The 15,066-nt window shown below is 36.2% G+C and overlaps 1 protein-coding gene across 1 annotated transcript in view; it reads left to right on the plus strand.

Annotated features, from left to right (window-relative positions):
- LOC144956819 (uncharacterized) overlaps window positions 1-15,066 on the plus strand; it is a 44,620-nt gene that overhangs the window by 2,677 nt on the left and 26,877 nt on the right. The window contains exon 2 of the mRNA XM_078887561.1: window positions 12,458-13,292. Within this exon, the coding sequence (XP_078743687.1) occupies window positions 12,474-13,292 (819 nt within the window). The 5' untranslated portion in view covers window positions 12,458-12,473. The remainder of the gene's footprint in view (window positions 1-12,457; window positions 13,293-15,066) is intronic.

A 15,066-nucleotide genomic window follows, 5' to 3' on the forward strand; every position in this document is an offset into this window, starting at 1 on the left:
CAGTTTCACTCCCCACTGTTGCCTACTACCCATAACTTTCTCGGATATTGCCAGGTTTCGTCTGGTTTCGTAAAAAAGTAATTGATTTTATATGAAACTAGCTGAAGCCCGCCGAAAACCATAGTCTCAGGTTCACTCCCCACTGGTGTACACTTCACTGAGTCTTAGGTTCAATCCCCACGCTTTGCCTACTTTCCACAACTTTGCCGCATATTGTCGGGTTTCGTAAAAAAGTAATCCCCCCCCCCATTTTATTATTGCTTTTTAAAAAAACCCAGAGTCCCAGGTTCACTCCCAACTGGTGCACACTTCCCTGAATCTCAGGTTCATCCCCCCCCCCCCTCCCCCTTACACACACACACACACACACACACATACACACACACACACACACGTTGCTTCCTACCTCCCATAACTTTGTCGGATATTGCCAGGTGTCGTCGAGTTTCGTAAAAAAGTAATTGCTTTTTATTACGAAACCCGCTGAAACCCAGTCCCAGGTTCACTCCCCAATGGTGTTCACTTCTCTGAGTCCCAGATTCACTCCCACAGATGCCCTCTTCCCATAACTTTGTCAGGTAATATAATATCTAAGAAAGTTGCCCAAAGATTATACATCCTAAGGAAATTGAGAACATTTCAAGTAAGGAAGAAAACTATGTTAAGAGTTTATGACTCATTGATTAAAAGTGTAATTGCGTTTGGCTGCACCATATGGTTTGGAGGATGCCGACTTAAAGATAAATCAAAAATTTTTAAATCTATCAAAGAGGCATCAAAAATAATAAACCATCCTCTTGATGGAGTAGAAAGAATTCATGGAAAACCAATAGAAAGGAAAGCATTCTCAATTCTCATCTCATGTAGTTCCATATCTGAAGCAGACGTCGGAGGTCATCTTCCGCCAAGCCGATCTATCTCTTGCCAATTCTATTAAAGCAGCGCCACCTTTCTCAGCTTCATCTGTCCAAGTTCTTATCCCTTTCAAATACGTTATTCTTAAATAGATACTGAATATTAGACTACAATTGACATCTATTTACTGAATACAAGTGGTATTTTTAGGGGTGTTTCTTTTTTTACGAAACCTGCCAAAACATACCGAAACCCGACAAAGCTATGGAAAATAGGCAGCAGTGGGGAGTGAACCTGGGACTCAGGGAAGTGTACACCATTGGGGAGTGAACCTGGGACTGGGTTTCGTAAAAAAAAAACAATTACTTTTTTACGAAACCCGACAATATCCGACAAAGTTATGGAAAGAAAGTAGGCAACAGTGGGGGAGTGAACCCGAGACTCAGGGAAGTGTACACTAGTGGGGAGTAAACCTAAGTCTATGGTTTTTCGGCGGGTTTTGGCGGGTTTCGTCTTATTCCTCTTATTCTTTTTCCATTCATCTTTCCAGTCAAGGCGAGTATTTCCAAACCAGGGTGGCGGATAATGTGTCCTAAAAATTCCATTTGATGATTTTTGTTATCAGTGATCTTTTTCTGTTTGCCATTTCTAAAATTTCTTCATTTCTTTTCCTTTCCATCCATGACACCCTCATCATTCTTCTGTAAAACCACATTTCCACTGCCTCCAGTCTTTTAACCATGGTCTTGTTTATGGTCCAGCTCTCACAACCATATAGCAGCACAGACAGTACATAGCAATCCAGGACTTTGATTTTTGTTTTCATGCTAATATTCCTGTTTTTCATAATTGTATGCAGCTGGTTGAATGCATTCTTCGCCATACCTATTCTTTTCTTTATTTCATAATCTGATTTTCCATTGGATGTTACATTGAAGCCTAAATATTTGAAACATTCAACTTGTTGTATTGTTTGTCCTCTGCTTGTTATTACACAGGCTGGTGGGTTATTATTTTTAGATACCGTCATACATTCTGTTTTAGATATATTCAGTTCCAGTCCCATATTTTCACTACTCCTGACTACAACATCCAGTAATTCTTGTAGTTCATGTTCAGATTCTGCCAGTAGAACCGTATCATCTGCATACCTCAGATTTGTTACATTCTTTCCTCCAATACACACCCCTTCTTATGTTCGATATCTCTTAATATCATTTCACTATAGAGGTTGAATAAATCTGGAGACAAAACACACCCCTGCCTAACTCCTCTTCTAATAGGTGTAAAACTGCTTAGCTCGTTGTCAACACGCATTGCCGCTTCTTGTTCCCAGTACAAATTCCGTAATATTCTTAAATCTTTACCATCAATGTTCAAGGATGATAGAATTTTTAATAGTTTTTCGTGTTGTACTTTATCAAAGGCTTTTGAATAGTCGATGAAACACATATCCAGATCTTTATTTACTTCAATACATCTTTCCATCAGCATTGATAATGTGAATATTCCATTTCTGGTACCCTTGTCCTCAACAAAACCAAATTGCATCTCCCCAATTTCAGGTCGTATTTTATTTCTTATTCTTAGTAAAATTATCTTCAAAAGAATTTTTGTGAGGTGGCTCATTAGGCTAATAGTTCTGTGTTGTTCACAATCAACTGCCCCTGGCTTTTTTGGTAGTGCTATAAAAATGGATCGTTTCATATCAGTTGGCATTTTTCCTGTGTCATACACTTGATTTAGAAGGTTTGTGATGAATTCAATCCCCCATTCACCTAGGCCAGTCAAGGCTTCAATTGTTATGGCATCAGGTCCTGCAGCTTTTCCATTTTTCATGCTTTTCATGACGTTCCTAACTTCATCTTTCATTATAGAAGGCCCTTCCAGTTCTTTTATCATAGGCATTTCTCCTCGATTATCAAAAAAAAGTTCTTCAATATATTCTGACCATCTGTTTAGAATGCAGACTTTGTCCATGATGGTGTTTCCACGCTTGTCTTTGATGCATTCACTTTTAGCACCTGATTTAGTTTTGTTTGTCACTTCTTTGATTTTCTGATGGAAGAATTTGCCATTTTTTTTCTTTGCAGGACATTATATAGTGACCTTGTTCATTTATCCAGTCTTCTTTAGCTTCGTTGCATTTTCTTTTTATCTGCCTGTTCAGAGTCTTGTATTTTTCTTCCTGATTTTTGGCCATTCTTCTCTCATTCATTAGTTCTAATATCTCTGGAGTAATCCATTTCTTCTTCTGCAACTTAAGTGTGGTTGGAACATTTTCTTCTAGTGATGCAGCAACACTGTCTTTAAACTGCTCATATTTCTCTTCTATATCTGTTAGTTCTCCAAGCACTTCAAACTTGTTTCTTACTGATAGTTCAAATTTTTCTTGTATCTTCTGTTCTTCCCGGAGAATGTCTAGTTGGTATTTAGGTTTAGCCTTTGCTCTTTTGCAGATTTTCAATTTAACTCGTATGGGGCATAGCACAGGTATATGATCGCTGTTACAGTCAGCCCCCGGCATAGATTTGGCATACAAAACCGAGTTTCGGAAACGTTTGCTGATGAGTATGTAATCTATTTGGTTTCTCACTCCATCTCCAGGACTTTTCCATGTCCACTTCCTTCTATTGTGGTTTGTTGACCAAGTATTTGTGATTGTCAGATCATGTTGACGGCACCATTGAATAAGACGATCACCTCTGTCATTTTTGTCTCCCAGACCATGTGGGCCCACAATATCTTCTATTCTTTCTCGGCCCACCTTGGCATTAAAATCGCCCATGATGAGTTTTATGTCTGAAGACTTAAACTGATGCATTGCTTTATCTATTTGTTGATAGAAATTTTCCACTTCTTCATCATCGTGACTGGTGGTTGGGGCGTATATTTGTAAAATATCAAAATCAAAAGGTTTTGCTTTAGTTTGATTGCCATTACTCTGTCTGATATGGGCCAGAATCCTTTGACTGCTCGCGCCGTTTTATTATCTAGTATAATTCCAACTCCCCTTTGGTGTTCTCCTCCTCCTAAGTATATAATTTTACAGTCATCATAATTAAGTTCTACTGCTCCTTTCCATCTAACTTCTGATAATCCTAAAACATTGATATTCAATCTCTTCATTTCCATAACTACATTTGCTAATTTTCCTTTCTGGTACAGACTTCTTACATTCCATGTTGCTGTTCGTAATGTTTGGTGGTGCACAGTAGCTGGATGACGGTCGAGAGTCACCTGTTCACCTGCATGACTATCTCTACCGGACGAGGCTGTAATCGAGTTGCTCGAAAAACATCCATTGACGTCGTTGACTAGATTCGCTTGGACGGACATCATGACGATCTTGGGATGATACGTCAGTGGTTTCCCGTTGCCTTCTGACGGATTTTTATCTGGTTTACTCCATAGCCTTTTGACCTCCCGGTCATAACCCACAAGGCAGTGGGAGCATTTGGCAGGTTTTAAGGCGCCTCCCATTCACCTTGATAGTCCCTTCATAGAGTACATGAGGCATTTTGTATGTGTAGCTGTGCTGCCAGACTACCCAACCTCACTCTCCACGACTATCGCCAGTTGGTCCGCGGCTTTACAGCTAACCTATAGATCAGGATCTGTAGGCCGTTCCACGATCCGCCACCTGTGGACGCGCTGGGTTGGGGATGGTCGCCCCAGCTGTACCCAGCATTCTCAATTACCAACAATAAAAAAACATATTTTATACCATGAATTTAGTCTTTTACCATCTGGGAGAAGGTTTTGTCAGATTAAATGTAGAATGAACAAGTATAAATCAACGTTCGTTTCATCAGCAATAAAAATTTTGAATACTTCATATGGTACAGAAAAACTAAGGATTGATTCGTTGACTGATTAACTAATTAATTTATTTAATGTAAGATTAACTGACCAATTGATAATGATGATAATTTTTGGTGTCGAATTGCCACAATCGTAACAAATTGAAAACGAAATGAATATGTTTTTGTTGTGTATATCGCACGTGTGAAAGAAAGAGAGGAAGAGAGAGAGAGAGAGAGAGAGAGAGAGAGAGAGAGAGAGAGAGAGAGAGAAAATAAGTAGGAGTGAAATATCTGTTCAATGTTACAGTTATCGTTTAACGTTATAACAAGTGTAACTAAATGACAAATTGCCATATTTATGGACAATAAAGATCTATTATTATTATTATTATTATTATTATTATTATTATTATTATTAGGTTTCGGAAAAAAAAACCACCGTATAATAGTGCAAAACCACTATTCAGTGTCAGATACTATTCAGCAAAACCGCTATTCAGTATCTGATACTGAATAGTGCAAAACCACTATAGAACAGTAAAGTTGGTGCCCCAAACGTAAACAAAGGTCGAGAAGCACATGGCAAACCACATGTTCCTGTCTTGACAGCTCACGTTCCAATGTAAATAATGGAAAGAAAATAACCTTTAAAATTTGGCTGTTAGGTGGCAAAAGAAACACATATTCATAAATACTCGATCATGCATCAAATAATGTCTAGATATGGATATTTTATGGAACAAAAGGTAAAATTTATCAAAAGTTACGTCTATCTATTTTTAGACCAGAGCAAATTATTGCGCTGGTATGAACAGAACGAGAATTATTCGGAGCCTGATTTTCATAATAATTTAGTCTTATATTATTATTTCTGCAACTGTTAGATTTTATGTAAACATATTTTCAATACTGAAAGTGTATTGCCTACAACTCAAACTACAAAATTGGGAGACCTATATTGTGCGTAAATTATTCCGGTCCCTAACGGAAATCACTAGCAACTTGTTATTGTTTACGTTTGGGGCACCAACTTTACTGTTCTATTCAGTATCAGATACTGAATAGTGCTAGCCTTTCATCAAAAGGAGTTTATAGGTTATATCTTTATTTTATAAAAGTATGTATATAATAACATTTTTAATGTGATTTCTCAAACATAATTGAAAGTGATTTCTAATTAACCAAACGATTTCCTCAGTTGATAAGAGAGACGCATGCGCAGTGCAATGTTGACGTTCTCTCTGTCAGGGCACGTGTAAATTGATATTTACTTACCGTAATTATATTCCACATCCATTAATCTGTTTATTATTTTATCCCAATTAAAAACATTCCACTTTTATTGTTCTATCTAAAAGCCTTGTCGAACGTGTTTGCTTAAACTATTAAAATAAATAAGCAATACTGATCTATTGGAGAATAACTGATGCGTTGCGTTTGTTAAAAAAACACAAAAATCTCTTAACATCCGCCAGCCGGATATATCGTATCAACAAACAGAATGTGTAACCTTTAACCTTTATAGTATGATTAATACAATTTAGTGTGAACTACTCATTAAAATGACTGGTAAAAAAAAACAATAACAGGTGAGTGACGTCAATTACGTTCTATCTATAACAAATGAATGGGGTATTGTAATACTTGTTGCGGAGTCATTACAAATGTCCTCTGGTCCCACAAAAAAAAAAAATTAAAAAATAAAAGAGAGAGAGAGAGAGAGAGAGAGAGAGAGAGAGAGAGAGGGAGAGAGGGAGAGAGAGAGAGAGAGAGAATGAGAGAGAGAGAGAGAGGGGGGGGGGAGGAGAACTCTAATAATGACTCACGCTTATAGAAAAATAGGTTTTGAAATTTTATATATAAAAATTAAAGGATCAAATAAAAGGAAATATGGTTCTTTCATCACTGCCGCTGTTGGTTATTATTATACTATGGGTCTTGGCGTTTAGTGCCTCAACTTACTCTTACTCTTTGATCAATGGACTGTGGGTGGATCTCCTTCTTATGGTCGCATTTCATTTGCTCCTTGGTTGACAGGGCAGCACAAACAAGTGGGCGTAACGATAGGCAGTCCGTTGGCAGGGTACAGTGTTCAGTCGGGTGGTGAAAAGGTTTGAACTGAGATATTGCCTAGTTCAGTTAGACTGTCAATTTTTAGTTTTAAAATGAGTTCCTGTCATAAATATTATCATTAAATCAACCCTTTTTGCATACCTTCAGGAAATATTAAAGCTTAATTTCACTTCTAAATATTCTTTACAGCTAATCAAGTGAAAAAAGTATGAAATTTGAGAAACGTTACTGGATACCTTTCCCATACATCTGACTATAACTTCATGAAAAATTACCCAATTTACTTCAAATAAAAATAAAATTGCGCTCAGGAGAATATACATTCAGAAAATGAAAAAAAAAAAAAATATGCGAATCCATAATTTTCACGTTTCGACTGATAAATTCGTGGACTGACACATTTAATCTACCAAGAGCCTAGGAAGATTATACGGGCTAAAAAAAAATATGGGGACCAGTTGATTCAGGGCCATAGCAACGTGTCGAAGTGATAGCGGTGAGTTTTATGGACTCAGTCAATAGATAGAACGATGATGACGTCACTCATATCTTTGTTATTGTTTTTTTTTTTTTGCCATCCATGTTTATGAGTAGTTCTCACTAAACTGTATGAACCAGACTATACAAGTTCATGGTTACACACAGTTTTGTGTGTTGGTCCGTTATACTTCCGGATGGCAATGTTGTGAGCTTCTTAGCCAAGTGCATACTATCTATAGATAGTTCGAAGATGACGTCACTCATGTCTTTGTTATTGTTTTTTGCCATCCATGCTTATGAGTAGTTCTCACTGAACTGTATGAACCAGACTATACAAGTTCATGGTTACACATAGTTTTGTGTGTTGGTCCGTTATAGATAGAATGCGCTTGGCCAAGGAGTTCACAACATTTCCATCCGGAAGTATAACGGACCAACACACAAACTCTGTGTAGCCATGAACTTTTATAGTTTGGTTAATACAGTTTAGTGAGAACAACTCACAAACGCGGATGGCAAAAACAATAACAAAGGCCTGAGTGACGTCATCTGCATACTATCTATACTTCCGGATGGCAATGTTGTGAGCTTCTTAGCCAAGCGCATACTATTTATCGAATAGGGTTGTCGAATTTTCGCTCAAGAGGAACATGTTCCAGTCCTATGTGTGTTTATAAAATATTTTAATATCATATATAGCGCTCATTGGTGATGGATGAGATGCGTATTTAAGCGCTTATTATTAATATTATTCTAATTATTAATACCATCATAATTGTTAACATTGTTAACTACATATATATATATATATATATATATTATATATATATATCTATATATATATATATATATATATATATATATATATATATATATACACTGTCGTTTTATTAAAGAACACAATATGTGCTTTTTAGTTAACATTGCATATACTGTGTTTTTAAAAACAACGACAGTACAGATGCGTACATAAACTCTTAAACCCATAATAATAACCCATAATACATAAACCCTATTTTACCGTCATCAACAACAACTTTGGATGAAATCAAGCAAACAATTCTCGGTGACGGAATATTTTGACAACTAATACATTTCTCAGTGCATTAACGATAAATCAACAATTGCACCGACCTGACCACGGTTCGATTTTTAAAACTCTCTAATGATGTGATAGGTTGTTGTTTTCTTCTAATGACAACAAAAAAAATCACAGAACCTAAAGTGCAAAGGAAACGTTCTCAACCTAATACAAATAGTGATGTGTCTCATAAATTATATAATGTGAATATAAATTATAGATAGAATGAAGTTGACGTTACTCATAAACGGGCATGGTTACACATAGTTTTGTATGTTGGGCCGTTATATTTCCGGATGATAATGTTGTGAGCTTCTTAGCCAAGCGCATACTATCTACATGTAAACAACGACTCGACTAAGTTCATATTCAGTTTTAGTTCTTATTTTCTGGGGGCTTTTCTCTTTCTTTTTTTTTAACTCTCTCCTTCCCAACATCAGGAAAATCGTCACATTCGTTACAATACAACCAACATTTTTCTTATTCAAATTTCTTTTGTACATCATAAAATTTAAACAAAATGAACAGTGTGTTGTACAGCATATTTTACTAAAGAAATTATGTATCGCTAGAACCTAGATACTGCTATTGTGTTGAGTGATGAAAAATATATTTTTGTGTTAGTTTGGTGTGAAGTTTTTGGGAAAATCCCGAAAATGGCTTGTAAGGAGAGAGTTAAGTAGCGTCTGGTTACGAAAGAGTTCCAACTTTTAAATGCTGTGACAATAGTCCGTTCCAGTACTCGTGCGCAGGCGTTGACGTGAATATCTCTACAGCCCTCTGATGGATTTTAATGATACTTGGCTCGAACTTGTTATTGACATTAATCCGATTTTTTTTTCATTGGTTACAGTACCATACTTTGGGAATTTTCTTCTTCGCCATTTATAAAAAACGAAGGGTCTGGGATGAGTAAATTTTGAATGGTTTACGTTAAAAGTATTATACACAGTGAATTCTGTTGTGATAACGATCACTGAACTCCGCACAGGCTTGACTAGGGTTTTACTTTTCACGAGAATCATGTGCACTACTCACTAACATTGCCACCCTGAATTCAAAATGACACAGCAAACTGTAAACTTTGTACACACTTGACATAAACAATTGTTACATTTTTATAGCTAATAGCCAGAACCGCAGCTGCCTGTTGTGATTTCTACATTCATAAAAATCTGATAACAATAGGGATTAAATATGCAAATTTGTTACAAAATGAGGAACATTTACAAGTATTCCTCCAGAGAGGCGAAGCGCGGATTTCTTTTTCCATGGCATGCGGTGAATAGCAAAACTGTTATTACTAATAGATTGCTCTCAACCAGGAACTCGGAGTGGAGAAGTCAAATTAGGAATTATGTCATTCTAATTATGCACTTCTTGTATATGAAAACTGCGGTTCTTTTAAATCGTTGTTCAATACAAACCTTGCATAGAATCTGGTATTAAAGAAGTTTAGATTCAGTAACACTACACCCCACCCCCCCCCCCCCTCTCCAATGAACATAATTCAAGAATTGCAAACATGTACCGTCCTCGCCGGGTGACCAGTGGGTTTTTGTGACATGCCCTGTGCTACCCTTAAAAGTTGTCTCACTCAACAGTTGGTCGGGGATTATCTCTTTGTGAAAGGCATTTCTCTTTGCCCTATCGAAGACGGACGTAAAAATTCGGAGGACCTCCCCCCCCCCCTTTTTTTTTTTCCCCCTACCGTTTTTTTTTTTTTTTTGTGTACATCAATGGCTTTGTCCAAAAACGTATAAGCACCTAACGGGTTGCTCGTACAATATGTTGCAGGTCCGTTGTCCACCAGGGAAGAGATAAATTATAATATACGCAGTGACCATTTTTTTTCAAGACGGTTAAATACTATTTAAATGATATCAATTGTTACACTATTTGAAACAACCCAAAATTATATGTTAAGCTACGCCACTGAATGTAACTTTGTTATGAATATCTTCCCCACGAGAAAGACATCAACACATCATTACTGTAAACATTTTAAAGTTTGAGTTATATTATTTTATTGTAAACGATGAAAAGAACAAAGGAATTCGGAATAGTGAGAAAACTGTTTGGTCTATCACAGTCGGTATTCAAAATTCGTAATTTCACTTAAAATATAAGCCGCATGTAAAATATGACGTGACCACATTCGGTAACTTTGGAGGATTTTGTGATATTCCGTGCACATGGGATTTGGAACGGACTATAATATTATGTGGAATGAAATACTCTGTATGGTCAAAAAGGACATAATTAAATCTATCCATCGATCTAGATTGTAATCATTCTTACAGCTTACAATATTATTACACTATACCTATTACCAAGTTTTCTTTACCACATTTATTTACTTATCTTAATTTTATGTATGTATCATTGTCGGTCCTTTTTGGATGAAAAAAGTACATTATTATTATTATTATTATTATTATTATTATTATTATTATTATTATTATTATTATTATTATTATTGTTATTATTATTATTATTATTATTATTATTATTATTATTATTATATTATTATTATTATTATTATTATTATTTATTATTATTATTATTATTATTATTATTATTATTATTGTTTGACAATATTTTGGAATGGAAAAACATTGTTTCGCCTAGCCCTGCCAGTCAGGAGTCTTCATCAGTGATCTGGTATCTGAGTATGTATGCTCTGATGGAAAGTACTTCGCGATAGATTAGCGTCCTATCAAAAGGATAGCAAGCTATTGCCATTGTCAGTTTCATGCTAGAGAAACTTGTATGAACTCCGGTTTTGAGGTGCTACTTTACCAAGACATAATATAACATCAAGGCTGTGATTAGGATTGCAAAAAAATTTATTTTACCATTTTTAAAAACATTTATTCTTTACAATAAAAGATTACATGGGTATAATTTCAATTTTCGTTTTAAACTTCGGTTCAGACCAACATAATTCCATGTTGGTATAGTAAGTCATGGATATAAATTCTTTTAGCCTATATAAATCATAATTCCAATAACAACAAATTCTATTGGTGTTGTAAGTTGGATTGTTTTAACTAAAAGCATAAATTACTACTACTACTACTACTACTACTACTACTACTACTACTACTACTACTACTACTACTACTACTACTACTACTACTACTACTACTACTACTACTACTACTACTACTACTACTACTACTACTACTACTACTACTACTACTACTACTACTACTACTACACTACTACTTCTACTACTACTACTACTACTACTACTACTACTACTACTACTACTACTACTACTACTACTACTACTACTACTTACTACTACTACTACTACTACTACTACTACTACTACTACTACTACTACTACTACTACTACTACTACTACTATTACTACTACTACTACTACTACTACTACTACTACTACTACTACTACTACTACTACAGCTTCTTCTTCTTCTAAGACTGCTATTACTACTTCTGTTGCTACTACTACTACTACTACTACTACTACTACTACTACTACTACTACTACTACTACTACTACTACTACTACTTCTACTACTACTACTTCTACTACTACTACTACTACTACTACTACTACTACTACTACTACTACTACTACTACTACTACTACTACTACTACTACTACAACTACCTCTACTACAAAGACTTCTACAACTGCTACTGCTGCTGTTTCGCCCTCCTTTGCATTCTTCTTCTTCATTTTCTTCTTCTTTCTCTTCGAAGAACAGTTTGAGCAGTAGACGTCTATAGTCTGTCACGAATATATTCGTGTTCATCGTTAACTTATGGCCTGATACTTACTGATCAAATAATTGCGTCACAAAAAAGGTGGATGATTACAAATCGAAAGTAAAATAATGAGTGGCTAAGACATTGCACATACACCGGAATGACTCAGCATCAAGACCCTTTCTCAACATCTTTACTTTTCGTTCGGCAGGAAATACTATAACTTTTCTTCCTCACTCCGTTGTTAGTACTCTCATTTTTCGATATAGACAAAAAAGACACATTTTGCTCGAAGATAAGATACACACGAAGTTTGTTAGCGATTATTTATTCAAGAGGTTTTGAATTCCAGATAATCTCACAGGGTTAATTCTTCCCTTTCCAAATCGTATTCTTGTGTTTTTATTTCTTTATCTTTCAGGCACAATATCGACTTAATGGCCACTATGAATCTCATCATAAAGACACCGAAAATAATTCTAATTGTGTGCATTCTTTTGCTTTACTGGGTGAGGTCAGAGAAAACGTTTGAAAGTACAGACGAAGATGGCGGAAAAAGCTATAACAACGGATCAGGAAATTATTTTAAATCAGAAAATTATGATTTAATCGCATATTCTGGTTCTTTAAGTTACGCAAACGACGTCTCAAGAATCTCTGGCAACTCCCCTGTGAGTGTCCGAGTACAAAATGACCAATATCGAAAAAAGAGACGAGCTGGCAAAATTGACTCAAAGATTCCAGTTGCCCCAAACGTCGATCGTAGCTTTGATAGATGCGGTAGAATGAACCCTTATAATGCCAACGACCTTATCAGTGACCCCTATATTTCAACCAACCTTTCATCTGCATTTGAACACCGACACTGTTTTTGCTTTGACCCTAAATCAATACACCCCTGCGGTATTTATTGCTCTCCTTGTGATAGCGAGACTCAAACATGTCGTATCTATGGAACTTGCTGCAACTCGAGTCAAAACAACCTACTTTCTCCACATGAAAAGATGGCTGGTATTCCAGCGGAGAGTCATTCATCACCCATATGTTACCAAGCTAATAAACATGACTCTGAAAAGTATTATATTATTACAAGAAAATGCCCTGTGAACTACGATGACGACAGAATACGATTTTTGTGTGAAAACGACCCGACTCAGGACGATAACTCAGCGGAACCAATGCTTTTTGTGACCGACAACTCCACCAACATCACCTACCATAATCGATATTGCGCCGAATGTAACAATGCTGGACAGGTAGGTAAACTTGATCTTTTAAACTTAAGCTTTTATATAGCGCAATATCCACTAAACGTGCTCAAGGCGCTTTACAAGAGGTCCCTGACCAACAGCAACACTTAACATGTAGAACGAGACATGACGCCTGTTAGGCGATATTGCAATTATTTTTTTTTCGGACAGAGAAAACTCTGTTGACGGCCAGGTACTCATGTTATGCCTGAGTAAGGTGAGAGAATGTGAGTAAAGAGTCTCTTCCAAGGACTCAACTATGCGCCGAGCGAGGCTCGAACCCAGGACCTTTTGATCCGAAAGCGAGTGTCATCCCAGAAGACCACATAGCCGCACATATCACCAACAAAATAATATGTAACCAATCGTTTCAAAACCGGATCAGACCGGATTTAACAGGTATGCCGTTCTGGTAAGACCAGAGTAAACCAGTAGATTTTTTACCTATCAGTATCAGTAACATGGAATTTGTTACACACCTCCACACGTGCTCGGACAAACATAGTTTGTTGTTTATGAACAATAACGAGAATGAAATCTCCCCCCCCCCCTCTCTCTCTCTCTCTCTCTCTCTCTCTCTCTCTCTCTCTCTCTCTCTCTGATCATTTCTATTGTTTTATACCGCCAAATGGGTGAATAGTTATCACACAATTTTGTCGATCATATTATTATAAATATTTAAATTTACTTTAGTTTTTTGCGTTGGTCCCATCAAGCAGTATAATAGGCTTCAACAGTCGTGACATCACTTCCCTCGTAATGACGCATAGTAACTTAGTAACTGGTTCTAAACTATCGGAACAATGGCGGACGCCCTTATGAAATTCTTCTCCGAAGAGCATAAAAGTGTATCCAGAGGAGAAAAAAAACACATTATGAATCTGGTCATGTTTTGATTTTTATAAATTCTGATCACATGACATGTGAATAAGTTCTAGCCAGCATAAAGAGTAAGAATTACCGATTTTCTTTGTTTAGAACCAAGCTGCTCGTAGCCATTTCCAAAATTTTCCCTGCACCATAAGGCCAACCCAACACAAAATAGATTTTTCTTACTAAAACAGAAAAGCAACACGTACATTCTATTGATAGAAAGAAGATGACGCCACTCGGGTCTTTGTTATTGTTTTTTGCCATCCGAGTTTATGAATAATTCTCACTAAAGTGTATTAACCAGACTATAAAAGTTCATGACTACAAACAGTTTTGTGTGTTGGTTCGTAGCTAGGGGAATAAGGGACACAAAACCCCCGAATTGTGCAAATTTGTGATGAAAGCATGATTTTTTCATGAAAAAAAGTTCGTGCTCTAAGGTTTAAATTGTGATATAGAACCACTTTCTCATTACTCCAAGAGCTGAGATATTAGCAATTTAAATCGTGTAAAAATTCACGGTGGTGATGAAACTTGCCGCCTTCACATCGACATTTTGCTTTGGTGTCAAAAGGTCACAGACTACGTCATCGGTACCGAGTACAGATGTACACTGTTGCTTAAATCGAAATCGGAAATATAACTTACCATTTATTCATAACATACAACTTATCAAATTCATTCATTTACCAAGAGAGTAATATAATTTTCAAAAGTATTTTTTAAAATCCAAAAGTATACCAATTTGGTTATTTCAAATTTTACCGGCATTGGAACGCGGAACATGAGATTGTGAAATCGAAGAAATCAAAGTTGTGGTGGTCGAATACGAATACGAAAAAAAAAAAAATGATTTTTTTTCCCCCTCTCATATCTTTTGTATATTCCGATAGCTTTCAAAGAGTAT

The sequence above is a fragment of the Berghia stephanieae genome, chromosome 11, assembly GCF_034508935.2.
Source record: "Berghia stephanieae isolate SIO BIC M18660-M18661 chromosome 11, UCSD_Bste_1.3, whole genome shotgun sequence".
Lineage (NCBI taxonomy): Eukaryota > Metazoa > Mollusca > Gastropoda > Nudibranchia > Aeolidiidae > Berghia > Berghia stephanieae.